The following is a 13,848-nucleotide window of genomic DNA, read 5'->3' as shown; positions in this document are numbered from 1 at the left end:
CCCCTCCTGTAGTACACACACAGTGACCCTCCTCATGAAGTACGCTCAGTGATTCCCCTCCTTTAGTACGCACAGTGACCCTTATCCTGTAGAATGCACACAGTGAACCTCCTCCTGTAGTACGCACACAGTGACCCTACTCCTGAAGTACGCACACAGTGATTCCCCTCCTGTAGTACGCAGAGTGACCCCCCTCCTGTAGTACGCACACAGTGACCCCCCCCTGCTGCAGTACGCACACAGTGACCCCCCCTCCTGTAGTACACACACAGTGACCCTCCTCCTGTAGTACGCACACAGTGACCCTCCTCCTGTAGTACAGACAGTGACCCTCCTCCTGTAGTACGAACAGAGCGACCCTCCTCCTGTAGTACGCACACAGTGACCCTCCTCCTGTAGTACGCACACAGTGACCCCCCTGCTGTAGTACACACACAGTGACCCTCCTCCTGTAGTACACACAGTGACCCTCCTCCTGTAGTACACAGTGACCCTCCTCCTGTAGTACGCACACAGTGACTCCCCCTCCTGTAGTACACACAGTGACCCTCCTCCTGTAGTACGCACAGTGACCCTCCTCCTGCAGTACGCACACAGTGACTCTCCTCCTGTAGTACGCACAGTGACCCCCCTCCTGTAGTACACACACAGTGACCCTCCTCCTGTAGTACGCACAGTGACCCTCGTCCTGTAGTACACACACAGTGACCCTCCTCCTGTAGTACGCACACAGTGACCCTCCCCCTGTAATACACACAGTGACCCCCCTCCTGTAGTACCTACACAGTGACCCCCCTCCTGTAGTACACACACAGTGACCCCCCCCTCCTGTAGTACACACACAGTGACTCTCCTCCTGAAGTACGCACAGTGACCCTCCTCCTGTAGTACGCACACAGTGACTCTCCTCCTGTAGTACGCACAGTGACCCCCCTCCTGTAGTACACACACAGTGACCCTCCTCCTGTAGTACGCACAGTAACCCTCGTCCTGTAGTACACACACCGTGACCCCCCCTCCTGTAGTACGCACACAGTGACCCTCCTCCTGTAGTACGCACACAATGACCCTCCTCCTGTAGTACACACAGTGACCCTCCTCCTGTAGTACGCACAGAGTGACCCTCCTCCTGTAGTACGCACACAGTGACCCTCCTCCTGTAGTACGCACACAGTGACCCCCCTCCTGTAGTACGCACACAGTGACCCTCCTCCTGTAGTACACACACAGTGACCCTCCTCCTGTAGTACGCACACAGTGACCCCCCTCCTGTAGTACACACACAGTGACCCCGCTCCTGTAGTACACACAGTGACTCCCCTCCTGTAGTACACACACAGTGACCCTCCTCCTGTAGTACACACAGTGACCCTCCTCCTGTAGTACGCACACAGTGACCCTCCTCCTGTAGTACACACAGTGACCCTCCTCCTGTAGTACACACAGAGTGACCCTCCCCCTGTAGTACGCACAGAGTGACCCTCCTGCTGTAGTACGCACACAGTGACCCCCTCCTGTAGTACGCTCAGTGACCCTCCTCCTGCAGTACGCACACAGTGACCCTCCTTCTGTAGTACGCACACAGTGACCCCCCTCCTGTAGTATGCACACAGTGACCCCCCTCCTGTAGTACACACACAGTGACCCTCCCCCTGTAATACACACAGTGACCCCCCCTCCTGTAGTACGCACAGTGACCCCCCTCCTGTGGTACGCACACAGTGACCCTCCTCCTGTAGTACACACAGTGACCCTCCTCCTGTAGTACACACACAGTGACCCCCCCTCCTGTAGTACGCACACAGTGACCCCCCTCCTGTAGTACGCACAGTGACCCTCCTCCTGTAGTACACACAGTGACCCTCCTCCTGTAGTACGCACACAGTGACCCCCCTCCTGTAGTACGCACACAGTGACCCCCCTCCTGTAGTACGCACACAGTGACCCCCCTCCTGTAGTACGCACACAGTGACCCCCCTCCTGTAGTACACACACAGTGACCCTCCTCCTGTAGTACACACAGTGACCCTCCTCCTGTAGTACACACACAGTGACCCCCATCCTGTAGTACGCACACAGTGACCCCCCTCCTGTAGTACGCACACAGTGACCCTCCTCCTGTAGTACGCACACAGTGACCCTCCTCCTGTAGTACGCACACGGTGACCCTCCTCCTCTAGTACGCACACGGTGACCCTCCTCCTGTAGTACACACAGTGACCCTCCTCCTGTAGTACGCACACAGTGACCCCCCTCCTGTAGTACGCACACAGTGACCCTCCTCCTGTAGTACGCACATAGTGACCCTCCTCCTGTAGTACGCACACAGTGACCCTCCTCCTGTAGTACACACAGTGACCCTCCTCCTGTAGTACACACACAGTGACCCCCCTCCTGTAGTACGCACACAGTGACCCCCCTCCTGTAGTACGCACACAGTGACCCTCCTCCTGTAGTACGCACACAGTGACCCTCCTCCTGTAATACGCACAGAGTGACCCTCCTCCTGAAGTACGCACACAGTGACCCCCCTCCTGTGTACACACACAGTGACCCTCTTCCTGTAGTATGCACACAGTGACCCTCCTCCTGTAGTACGCACACAGTGACCCTCCTCCTGTAGTACGCACACAGTGACCCTCCTCCTGTAGTACGCACACAGTGAACCTCCTCCTGTAGTACGCACACAGTGATCCTCCTCCTGTAGTACGCACACAGTGACCCTCCTCCTGTAGTACGCGCACAGTGACCCTCCTCCTCTAGTACACACACGGTGACCCTCCTCCTGTAGTACACACAGTGACCCTCCTCCTGTAGTACACACAGTGACCCTCCTCCTGTAGTACGCACACAGTGACCCCGCTCCTGTAGTACGCACACAGTTACCCTCCTCCTGTAGTACGCACACAGTGACCCCCCTCATGTAGTACGCACACAGTGACCCCCCTCTTGTAGTACGCACACAGTGACCCCCCTCCTGTAGTACGCACACAGTGACCTCCCTCCTGTAGTACGCACACAGTGACCCCCCTCCTGTAGTACACACACAGTGACCCTCCTCCTGTAGTACACACACAGTGACCCCCCTCCTGTAGTACGCACACAGTGACCCCCCTCCTGTAGTACGCACACAGTGACCCCCCTCCTGTAGTACGCACACAGTGACCCCCCTCCTGTAGTACACACACAGTGACCCCCCTCCTGTAGTACACACACAGTGACCCCCATCCTGTAGTACACACACCGTGAACCTCCTCCTGTATTACGCACACAGTGACCACCCACCTGTAGTACGCACACAGTGACCCTCCTCCTGTAGTACGCACACAGTGACCCTCCTCCTGTAGTATGCACACAGTGACCCCCCTCCTGTAGTACGCACACAGTGACCCCCCTCCTGTAGTACGCTCACAGTGACCCCCCTCATGTAGTACGCACACAGTGACCCTCCTCCTGTAGTACGCACACAGTGACCCTCCTCCTGTAGTACACACAGTGACCCCCCTCCTGGTAGTACACACACAGTGACCCTCCCCCTGTAATACACACAGTGACCCCCCTCCTGTAGTACGCACAGTGACCCCCCCTCCTGTGGTACGCACACAGTGACCCCCCTCCTGTAGTACACACAGTGACCCTCCTCCTGTAGTACGCACACAGTGACCCTCCTCCTGTAGTACGCACACAGCGACCCTCCTCCTGTAGTACGCACTCAGTGACCCTCCTCCTGTAGTACGCACACAGTGACCCTCCTCCTGTAGTACACACACAGTGACCCCCCTCCTGTAGTACACACACAGTGACCCTCCCCCTGTAATACACACAGTGACCCCCTTCCTGTAGTACGCACACAGTGACCCCCCTCCTGTGGTACGCACACAGTGACCCCCCTCCTGTAGTACACACACAGTGACCCCCTCCTGTAGTACGCACACAGTGACCCTCCTCCTGTAGTACGCACACAGTGACCCCCCCTCCTGTAGTACGCACAGAGTGACCCTCCTCCTGAAGTACGCTCACAGTGACCCTCCTCCTGTAGTACGCACACAGTGACCCTCCTCCTGTAGTACGCACACAGTGACCCCCCTCATGTAGTACGCACACAGTGACCCCCCTCCTGTAGTACGCACACAGTGACCCCCCTCCTGTAGTACGCACACAGTGACCCCCCTCCTGTAGTACGCACACAGTGACCTCCCTCCTGTAGTACGCACACAGTGACCCCCCTCCTGTAGTACACACACAGTGACCCTCCTCCTGTAGTACGCACACAGTGACCCCCCTCCTGTAGTACGCACACAGTGACCCCCCTCCTGTAGTACGCACACAGTGACCCCCCTCCTGTAGTACGAACACAGTGACCCCCCTCCTGTAGTACACACACAGTGATCCCCCTCCTGTAGTACACACACAGTGACCCCACTCCTGTAGTACACACACCGTGAACCTCCTCCTGTATTACGCACACAGTGACCCCCCACCTGTAGTACGCACACAGTGACCCTCCTCCTGTAGTACGCACACAGTGACCCTCCTCCTGTAGTACGCACACAGTGACCCCCCTCCTGTAGTACGCACACAGTGACCCCCCTCCTGTAGTACGCTCACAGTGACCCCCCTCATGTAGTACGCACACAGTGACCCTCCTCCTGTAGTACACACAGTGACCCTCCTCCTGTAGTACACACACAGTGACCCCCCTCCTGTAGTACGCACACAGTGACCCTACTCCTGAAGTACGCACACAGTGACCCCCCTCCTGTAGTACGCACAGAGTGACCCCCCTCCTGTGTACACACACAGTGACCCCCCTCCGTAGTACACACAGTGACCCTCCTCCTGTAGTACGCACACAGTGACCCTCCTCCTGTAGTACGCACACAGCGACCCTCCTCCTGTAGTACGCACTCAGTGACCCTCCTCCTGTAGTACGCACACAGTGACCCTCCTCCTGTAGTACACACACAGTGACCCCCCTCCTGTAGTACACACACAGTGACCCCCCTCCTGTAGTACACACACAGTGACCCTCCCCCTGTAATACACACAGTGACCCCCTTCCTGTAGTACGCACACAGTGACCCCCCTCCTGTGGTACGCACACAGTGACCCCCCTCCTGTAGTACACACACAGTGACCCCCTCCTGTAGTACGCACACAGTGACCCTCCTCCTGTAGTACGCACACAGTGACCCCCCTCCTGTAGTACGCACAGAGTGACCCTCCTCCTGAAGTACGCACACAGTGACCCCCTCCTGTGTACACACACAGTGACCCCCCCTCCTGTAGTACACACAGTGACCCTCCTCCTGTAGTACGCACACAGTGACCCTCCTCCTGTAGTACGCACACAGTGACCCTCCTCCTGTAGTACGCACACAGTGAACCTCCTCCTGTAGTACGCACACAGTGACCCTCCTCCTGTAGTACGCACACAGTGACCCTCCTCCTTTAGTACGCTCACAGTGACCCTCCTCCTGTAGTACGCACACAGTGACCCTCCTCCTGTAGTACACACACAGTGACCCCCCTCCTGTAGTACGCTCACAGTGACCCTCCTCCTGTAGTACACACACAGTGACCCTCCCCCTGTAATACACACAGTGACCCCCCTCCTGTAGTACGCACAGTGACCCCCCTCCTGTGGTACGCACACAGTGACCCCCCTCCTGTAGTACACACACAGTGACCCCCCTCCTGTAGTACGCACACAGTGACCCTACTCCTGAAGTACGCACACAGTGACCCTCCTCCTGTAGTACGCACAGAGTGACCCCCCTCCTGTGTACACACACAGTGACCCCCCTCCTGTAGTACACACACCGTGACCCCCCTCCTGTGTACACACACAGTGACCCCCCTCCTGTAGTACACACACCGTGACCCCCCTCCTGTAGTACACACAGTGACCCTCATCCTGTAGTACGCACACAGTGACCCTCCTCCTGTAGTACGCACACAGCGACCCTCCTCCCGTAGTACGCACACAGCGACCCTCCTCCTGTAGTACGCACACAGTGACCCTCCTCCTGTAGTACACACAGTGACCCCCCTCCTGTAGTACGCACACAGTGACCCTCCTCCTGTAGTACGCACACAGTGACCCCCCTCCTGTAGTACGCACACAGTGACCCTCCTCCTGTAGTACGCACACAGTGACCCCCCTCCTGTAGTACGCACACAGTGACCCCCCTCCTGTAGTACGCACACAGTGACCCTCCTCCTGTAGTACGCACACAGTGACCCCCCTCCTGTAGTACGCACACAGTGACCCTCCTCCTGTAGTACGCACACAGTGACCCTCCTCCTGTAGTACGCACACTGAGCTGAACCCACCTCCTGCAGCAGGATGTATTTCTGTTCCATGATGAAGAGGGCGGACGATTTCTCGAAGAGCTTTTTCTTTGCCTTGATGGCCTCCACATTCTCGTGAATAGTTTCCCTGCGGACGGACGACAAGACCGCGTTAACCTTCAGAAGGAAGACAGCTTGCAGAATGGGGGCGTGTGTTTGGCCAATGACATTTGCTAGCGAGAAGTGTAAGGTTGTGCATTTTGCTAAGCAGTGTGAGGGAGCCACGTACACTCCGCACAGCACTGCCCCCCAGTCATCAAGATCCACGGCCCGGCCCTTGGCAAAGTGGACCATTTCCCATATCTCGGGAGCCTCCTATCAACAAGAGCAGACATTGGCGACGAGGTCCAACACCGCCTCCAGTGCGCCAGTGCAGCCTTCGGCCGCCTGAGGAAAAGAGTGTTCGAAGACCAGGCCCTCAAATCCACCACCAAGCTCATGGTCTACAGGGCTGTAGTGATACCCGCCCTCCTGTATGGCTCAGAGACATGGACCATGTACAGTAGACATCTCAAGTCGCTGGAGAAATACCACCAACGCTGTCTCCGCAAGATCCTGCAAATCCCCCGGGAGGACAGACGCACCAACGTTAGCGTCCTCGACCAGGCCCAACATCCCCAGCATCGAAGCACTGACCACACACTCGACCAGCTCCGCTGGGCAGGGCCACATTGTCCGCATGGCTCCCAGACACGAGACTCCCCAAAGCGAGCGCTCTACTCGGAACTCCTTCATGGCAAACGGGCCCCAGGTGGGCCAGAGGAAACGTTACAGGGGACCACCCTCAAAGCCTCCCCTGATAAAGTGCAACATCCCCACCGACACCCGGGAGTCCCTGGCCCAAAGACCAGTCCCGCCCCTAAGTGGAGGAAGTGCATCCGGGAGGGCGCTGAGCACCTCGAGTCTCGTCGCCGAGAGCGTGCAGAAAGCAAGCGCAGGCAGCGGATGGAGCGTGCGGCAAACCAGTCCCACCCTCCCCTTCCCTCAACCACTGTCTGTCCCACCTGTGACAGGGGACTGTGGTTCCCGTATTGGACTGTTCAGCCACCTAAGGGCTCATGTTAAGGCTCATGTTAAGCAAGTCTTCCTCGATTCCGAGGGACTGCGTACGATGAGGATGAGTCGAGGAGCAGGGGAATCTGGTGTACATATTCACAAGTCACCAAAAGTAGTGACACTGGTCAATAAGGCCATAAAAAAACAAACCAGGACTTCATTTCCCACTCGGGTTTATTTCTAGAGGGATAGAATTGAAAAGCAGAGAAATTATGTTAAACTTGTATTGAACATTGGTTAGACCACACTTGGAGCACTGTGCACAGTTCTGGTCTCCATATACCTGGGTTAGACCACACTTGGAGCACCGTGCACAGTTCTGGTCACCATATACCTGGGTTAGACCACACTTGGAGCACTGTGTACAGTTCTGGTCTCCATATACCTGGGTTAGACCACACTTGGAGCACCGTGCACAGTTCTGGTCTCCATATACCTGGGTTAGACCACACTTGGTTTTATGAAAGGGCAAGAGAGTTTAACAAATTAATGGAGTTTTTTCGGATGTAATGAGCAGGGTAGACAAAGGGGAACCAGTGGATGTAGTGTACTTGAATTTCCAAAAGGCATTCGATAAGGTGCCACATAAAAGGTTATTACTGTGGAAATGTATTTTTATCTAAGCTGATACCATACGGTATTTGTGTGCCTTTTGATCAAAATGGAGTCCTGGCCCTTCCAGAACTTTCTGCATTTTAGCAGTCAGCTTGCATAAACAGCTAAACCTGGTTTGAGATGGCTGATGGCCATCAGACAGCTAGGAGACAAGTCATGCTGAGACAAGTAACCCCCCATGGTGCTCTCCTATTGTCTACACTACAGGAGTTCCATGTCACCCCACCCTTATCTTCTAGCCATTATCTTCTTACCGAGACCTCATCCATTTGATGCAAACAGATAAACTGACCAGGAAATTGGAACAATCCTGACACAATACAAGACAGGTAATAGCCCATTACCTGTGACTCATGGAGTAATGGCCGACTGGCCAACTGATAACCCTGACAAAAGGAAATATCTGGATACCATGTCAGGACCAGGATATAGTAATTAACTCGTTATCTGTATTCACTGACTGTGAGACAGAGCAATACACAGGGAGAGGCCAGAACTTGGGTTTTACTGTATAAATATCTTGTTAAACTGAACCATTCCGGGGGTGTTCACTTAGCCCTTGACTGAGTGTAACCTGCCCCTTGCTAGCAAGTAAATTAAAGAAACTTCTACCGGAGCTGTAAGTGTCGGAGTCATTCTTTTCGGAGGTCGAGATTTCGACAGTTATAACTTGGAGGTTCCACCGAGATGCATACTCTCTGTCCTGTGAGTAAAACGGATACAGGCATAGTGCCTCTCCAGTGAAAGGCTTCAGTGGCCAAAACAAGGTGAGCCTTTTGCTCACAAGAGGTTTCTTCACTGTTGAATCGCAGATGTAATCTGTTGTCCACGGGGGAGGTACTGCAATCTACAAGACTCGGCATTTAAAAGCTAAAGGTATTTTTTTTTTATAACCATTTCTTTCTCAGCTCGCCAGCAGAAGAGAACAGGTTCTGGAAAAAAAACCTCGAGACAGCCCGGGGAAGGTTTCAGTAGGTAAGGGAGCGCTGGTCAATCGAAAAGGGTTCCAGGTTCTTATGTGATAAGATTTTTATTGTTTTTAATTCGGAAGGGGTTCTTATGTGATAAGACTATTAAAAAAAAAAGGAAAGCGCTAATCGATCAAAGAGTTTGGGTACGGAACCTTAAGTTTTATCAGTTTTTATTAGGATAAGTTAAGGACTCGGTCTGTAGTGGCGTACAACGCAGACTGAGAATTTGTTTAGATAAGGTGTAAGGTTATGATTTCTGTACTCGCGGTAATATTGTTTGTTGTCCTTGTATTACTGTTGTGTGCAATACCTTTGTGAGTCATTGCCATTAGAGAAACGGGAAGAGTCACGAGGGAAAGTTGTGATTGGGAAAAAAAAACACAAGGATTGATTAAGAAAAGAAACAGTAACTGATTGATCAACTACGGTTGGTTCGTGCCCACATCTCTCACACACCCAGACTGAGCCCGAATTAAGAGCCTTTTCAGGCCACGTGACGGCCAGGAGAAGTGGGCGTAGAGAACTCGGTTGGCCGAAAGGATTGTGAGATCAGAGACTGTGGAAAAATCTTAAATCATCCAGAATGGGGGCTGGAGCAAGTAAACCACCACCAAAAGGGACCCCAGCCCATTTTATGCTCCAGAATTGTGGTCAGTCTTCAATTGACCACCTAAGAGAATGGGTAAAATGGACCAAGGGTGAAAACAGGCCATTTCCACCCGATGGTTCATTTAATTTAGAGAGAATAACCTGTCTAGAGGAGTGTCTTATAAACAGAGATCCAGGTAAAAAAAAAAGGAAAGTAATAGAAAAGGCCTGGGTTCCGATTCTTCAAGCCCATGTAAAATTAACAGAGGAAGTAAATCAAATGTAAAAAAAAAAAAGAGAACCTGATAGTGACTTATGGATTAAAAAAAAAATGAAGCTAGCAAAAGAAAAAGCTTTATTGAATGGAGAGAGACTTTTGTGAATGTCTTGTCTTTGAATGAGAGTGCTTCTGTCTTTTTTCCTTGTGTCTGGAAACCTGTTTGGAAAGGTTGTGGAGCTGCCTGTTTGTTTTAGCTCCACCCACTTTTTCAAACAAAGTGAAGTTTTTTAACCCTTCATCGTGTTGTCCTGCATGTGGGAAGTTTAAGACATTTTAAGTTAGAAGCGCAGGTGTGGATTTATTCGGATGAGAGGTTACGGAGCTAGGAAATGCACAAAGGATAGGTTTGTTGAGACATGGTCCCGGTGGTTAAAAGTTGTGATGCCTTTTTTTTAAAAAAAAAAAGCCTTTGTGGGTCTCTCGAGGTGCAGGCTGGGGGAGTACACTCTCATTGTCCTTGGTGTAAAATCTTGGTACAAAAGCTTCTAGCTCAGTAAGAGGATTTTTTTTGATAAAGAGTGGCAGTACAATAGTTGAATTGGGATTTTGAGATATTTCAGGTGATCTCCTTGATCAACATTTTGGGTGTATTGGAAAAATCTTGGGTTTGGAAGCCTTTGAATAAAATTAGAAAACAAGTACTTTACATTCTGTGATCTGGGAATCACTCTAAGCAATCTGCCAGTAACCAAGAGAGAAATAAAACACCTCCTCGGCATGTCAGGATACTGCCGGCAATGGGTTGTGAGTTATTCCGAGATCGTTGGACCACTGTTGGACATGTCCATGCCCGCACTACCAGAAAAGTTGATTTGGAATGAGGTGTCCCGGAATGCTTTCCAGAACCTTAAACAGTCCCTCACTTCAGCACCCGCCTTGGGATTACCAGATTACACTAAGCTATTCAACTTATTTGTGCATCACAAGTCGGGTTTTGCACAATCTGTTTTGACTCAGTTACATGGGGACAGGCAGCGACCGGTAGCATATTTCAGTACCCAACTAGACCCAGTGGCACGCGGACTACCAGGATGTCTTCCTTCGTTGGCAGCAGCTTATTATGCTGTACAACAGGCTCAGACAATAACTCTAAATCATCAGACCATTCTATACATCCCACACACTGTCGAGATTTTACTTACTAAATGTGCCACCCAACACCTAACCTCCGCAAGAACCACTAAATATGAAGTGGAACTGTTATCAAATCCGAAGCTTATCATTAAAAGATGCACTACCTTAAATCCAGCCACTCTACTCCCCACGGAAGACGATGGCGAACCCCATTCATGTGAAATTGTAACCGAATTAGTGACTAAACCACGTATCAATCTAACAGATGTACCAATGTGTAACCCTGATCTAGTGTACTATGTTGACGGATCAGCCTTACGAAATGATAGGGGCCAACCTAGAGCGGCTTATGCAATTGTAACCCAGTTTAATGTTGTCGAAACAGTCTCTCTTCCAGACTCCTCTTCAGCCCAACAAGCCGAATTGTTTGCGTTAACTCGAGCCTGTATTCTGGCTGAAGGACACACAGTTAATATCTACACTGAATCCAGCTTTCATTCGCAGGTAAAGGAAGCCCAAGTCAAGCCAGCGGAAGGGAAGTGTCATAACCTGGAGCCCGGGGAATTCGTTTACATCAAGATTTTTAAAAGAAAAAGCAGTCTACAGCCAAGATTCGAAGGACCATACCAGGTCTTGCTGGCGACCAATACTGCAATCAAGGTAAAGGAAAGACCAACATGGATCCACGCGTCCCATTGCAAACGGGCACCCGACCAGGAGGAAGGGACGAAAGAATCAGAGGAACAGAAAAAGGAAGACTGAATAAGGAACTGTACGGACTATAGGGACTGATGATGCTGGGCTTGACAGGGTTTTACTTTGCATTATTGATTATACCGGGGGTCCAGACACACCACCGAAGGGAACTGCAAGTAAACATATTTATGGCACTGAGTCATAAGTATGCTCAAGAAAGAAACTTGTCGAGTTGTTGGATATGTTCCCATGTACCTGTCCACTCCGAAGGGGGGTGTTCCCCTGAGATCTGTCCCCTTTAACGAATTAGAAATGGTAGAATGGTTGACAGTGCAAAATAGGACAAAACTAACTAAGGGGCCAGAAACGAAGGAGCAAACAGAATGGAGGTCGGCAGGATATAAACTTACAGCCTTCCAGGGATGGTACCAGCCCAATGATGATAATAACCATCAGCCTCCCTTCCTAAGCATTACTCCCAGAATAGGAAATCCTGAAGGTATAATATGCCTAGTGAGTAATGAAACTAAAGGACCAGAAATGGGACGCAGCAAGTGTTCCCAAATGATTAAATGGCAAGCCACAACTAATCCCACTGATGGGAGAAAGATAGCAACCGTTGGCTGGACAACGGTCCATAACAAAGCCCCAGGTGAAGGGTGGGAAGGTGAGACCACTCGAGTAGGGATAGTGCGAAAGGACCAGGAGCTGACGCCCTATAATTGCACCCACTTTATTTGTGGCCATAAAGCCTACCCATGGTTACCGGCCAACTGGACAGGGTCCTGTTACTTAGGATATGTGGTACCCCTTATCAGATCAGTAAGGACTCTAAGGGAGGCCTATGGAAGTCACAGATTTAAACGGGATTTGACGTGGCTAAACGGAATATTCAAGGTAATGGTGCCACCCTATGGAATAGCATCGACCGAATGGCAGTTACGGGAACTGGCTAACTTAGTGGAATCAGTAGCCAACGCGACTTCCCAAGCCTTTGAAGGGATAAATGACGAAATGGTAGCTATTCGAACAGTGGCTCTCCAAAATCGTATGGCCTTAGATTATCTCCTGGCCAAGGAGGGAGGGACATGCGCATTAATAGGTGAAGAATGCTGTAACGTATATCCCAGATAAATCAGAAGATATCGGCAGTCTAGCTGAAAACATCAGGATGGTTGGGAGCCCTGGGGAAATCTGTGGGACAGGGTTTGATCATATTCCTGCTGATAGTCTTGGCCCTGTATCTATTATTTGTCGTCATTAAGTGTTGCTGTGCCAGGGTGGGAGAAACCATGTTACCGACCGAGACCACGGCTAGAGTTATGGTAGCAACAATTGCTGAAGGCTCTTGTGTGGAAATGGAAATGGAGAGACTGTACAAGATCAGAATGGATTGAGTTGTCCTTGTGAAGGACAAAATGGAGGAATGTGGAAATGTATTTTTATCTAAGCTGATACCATACGGTATTTGTGTGCCTTTTGATCAAAATGGAGTCCTGGCCCTTCCAGAACTTTCTGCATTTTAGCAGTCAGCTTGCATAAACAGCTAAACCTGGTTTGAGATGGCTAATGGCCATCAGACAGCTAGGAGACAAGTCATGCTGTACAAGTAACCCCCCCCCATGGTGCTCTCCTATTGTCTACACTACAGGAGTTCCATGTCACCCCACCCTTATCTTCTAGCCATTATCTTCTTTCCGAGACCTCATCCATTTGATGCAAACAGATAAACTGACCAGGAAATTGGAACAATCCTGACACAATACAAGACAGGTGATAGCCCATTACCTATGACTCATGGAGTAATGGCCGGCTGGCCAACTGATAACCCTGACAAAAGGAAATATCTGGATACCATGTCAGGACCAGGATATAGTAATTAACTCTTTATCTGTATTCACTGACTGTGAGACAGAGCAAGACACAGGGAGAGGCCAGAACTTGGGTTTTACTGTATAAATATCTTGTTAAACTGAACCATTGCGGAGGTGTTCACTTAGCCCTTGACTGAGTGTAACCTGCCCCTTGCTAGCAAGTAAATTAAAGAAACTTCTACCGGAGCTGTAAGTGTCGGAGTCATTCTTTTCGGAGGTCGAGATTTCGACATTACACAAGATAAGGACTCATGGGATTGGAGGTAGTGTATTAGCTGGATAGAGGATTGGTTAACGGACAGAGAGTTGGGATAAACGCGTCTTTTTCGGGCTGGCAGGC

General features: G+C 51.1%; 1 protein-coding gene across 1 annotated transcript in view; it reads right to left on the bottom strand.

Moving 5' to 3' along the window:
- The window catches only part of LOC139235704 (X-linked retinitis pigmentosa GTPase regulator-interacting protein 1-like), a 118,075-nt gene that overhangs the window by 49,911 nt on the left and 54,316 nt on the right, over nt 1–13,848 (bottom strand). The window contains exon 14 of the mRNA XM_070866744.1: nt 6,337–6,442. Coding sequence (XP_070722845.1) covers nt 6,337–6,442 — 106 coding nt within the window. The remainder of the gene's footprint in view (nt 1–6,336; nt 6,443–13,848) is intronic.

The sequence above is a fragment of the Pristiophorus japonicus genome, chromosome 23, assembly GCF_044704955.1.
Source record: "Pristiophorus japonicus isolate sPriJap1 chromosome 23, sPriJap1.hap1, whole genome shotgun sequence".
Taxonomy (NCBI): Eukaryota; Metazoa; Chordata; class Chondrichthyes; family Pristiophoridae; genus Pristiophorus; species Pristiophorus japonicus.
The sequence above is the reverse complement of the archived record's forward strand: the minus strand, read 5'-3'. Positions and strand labels throughout refer to the sequence as shown.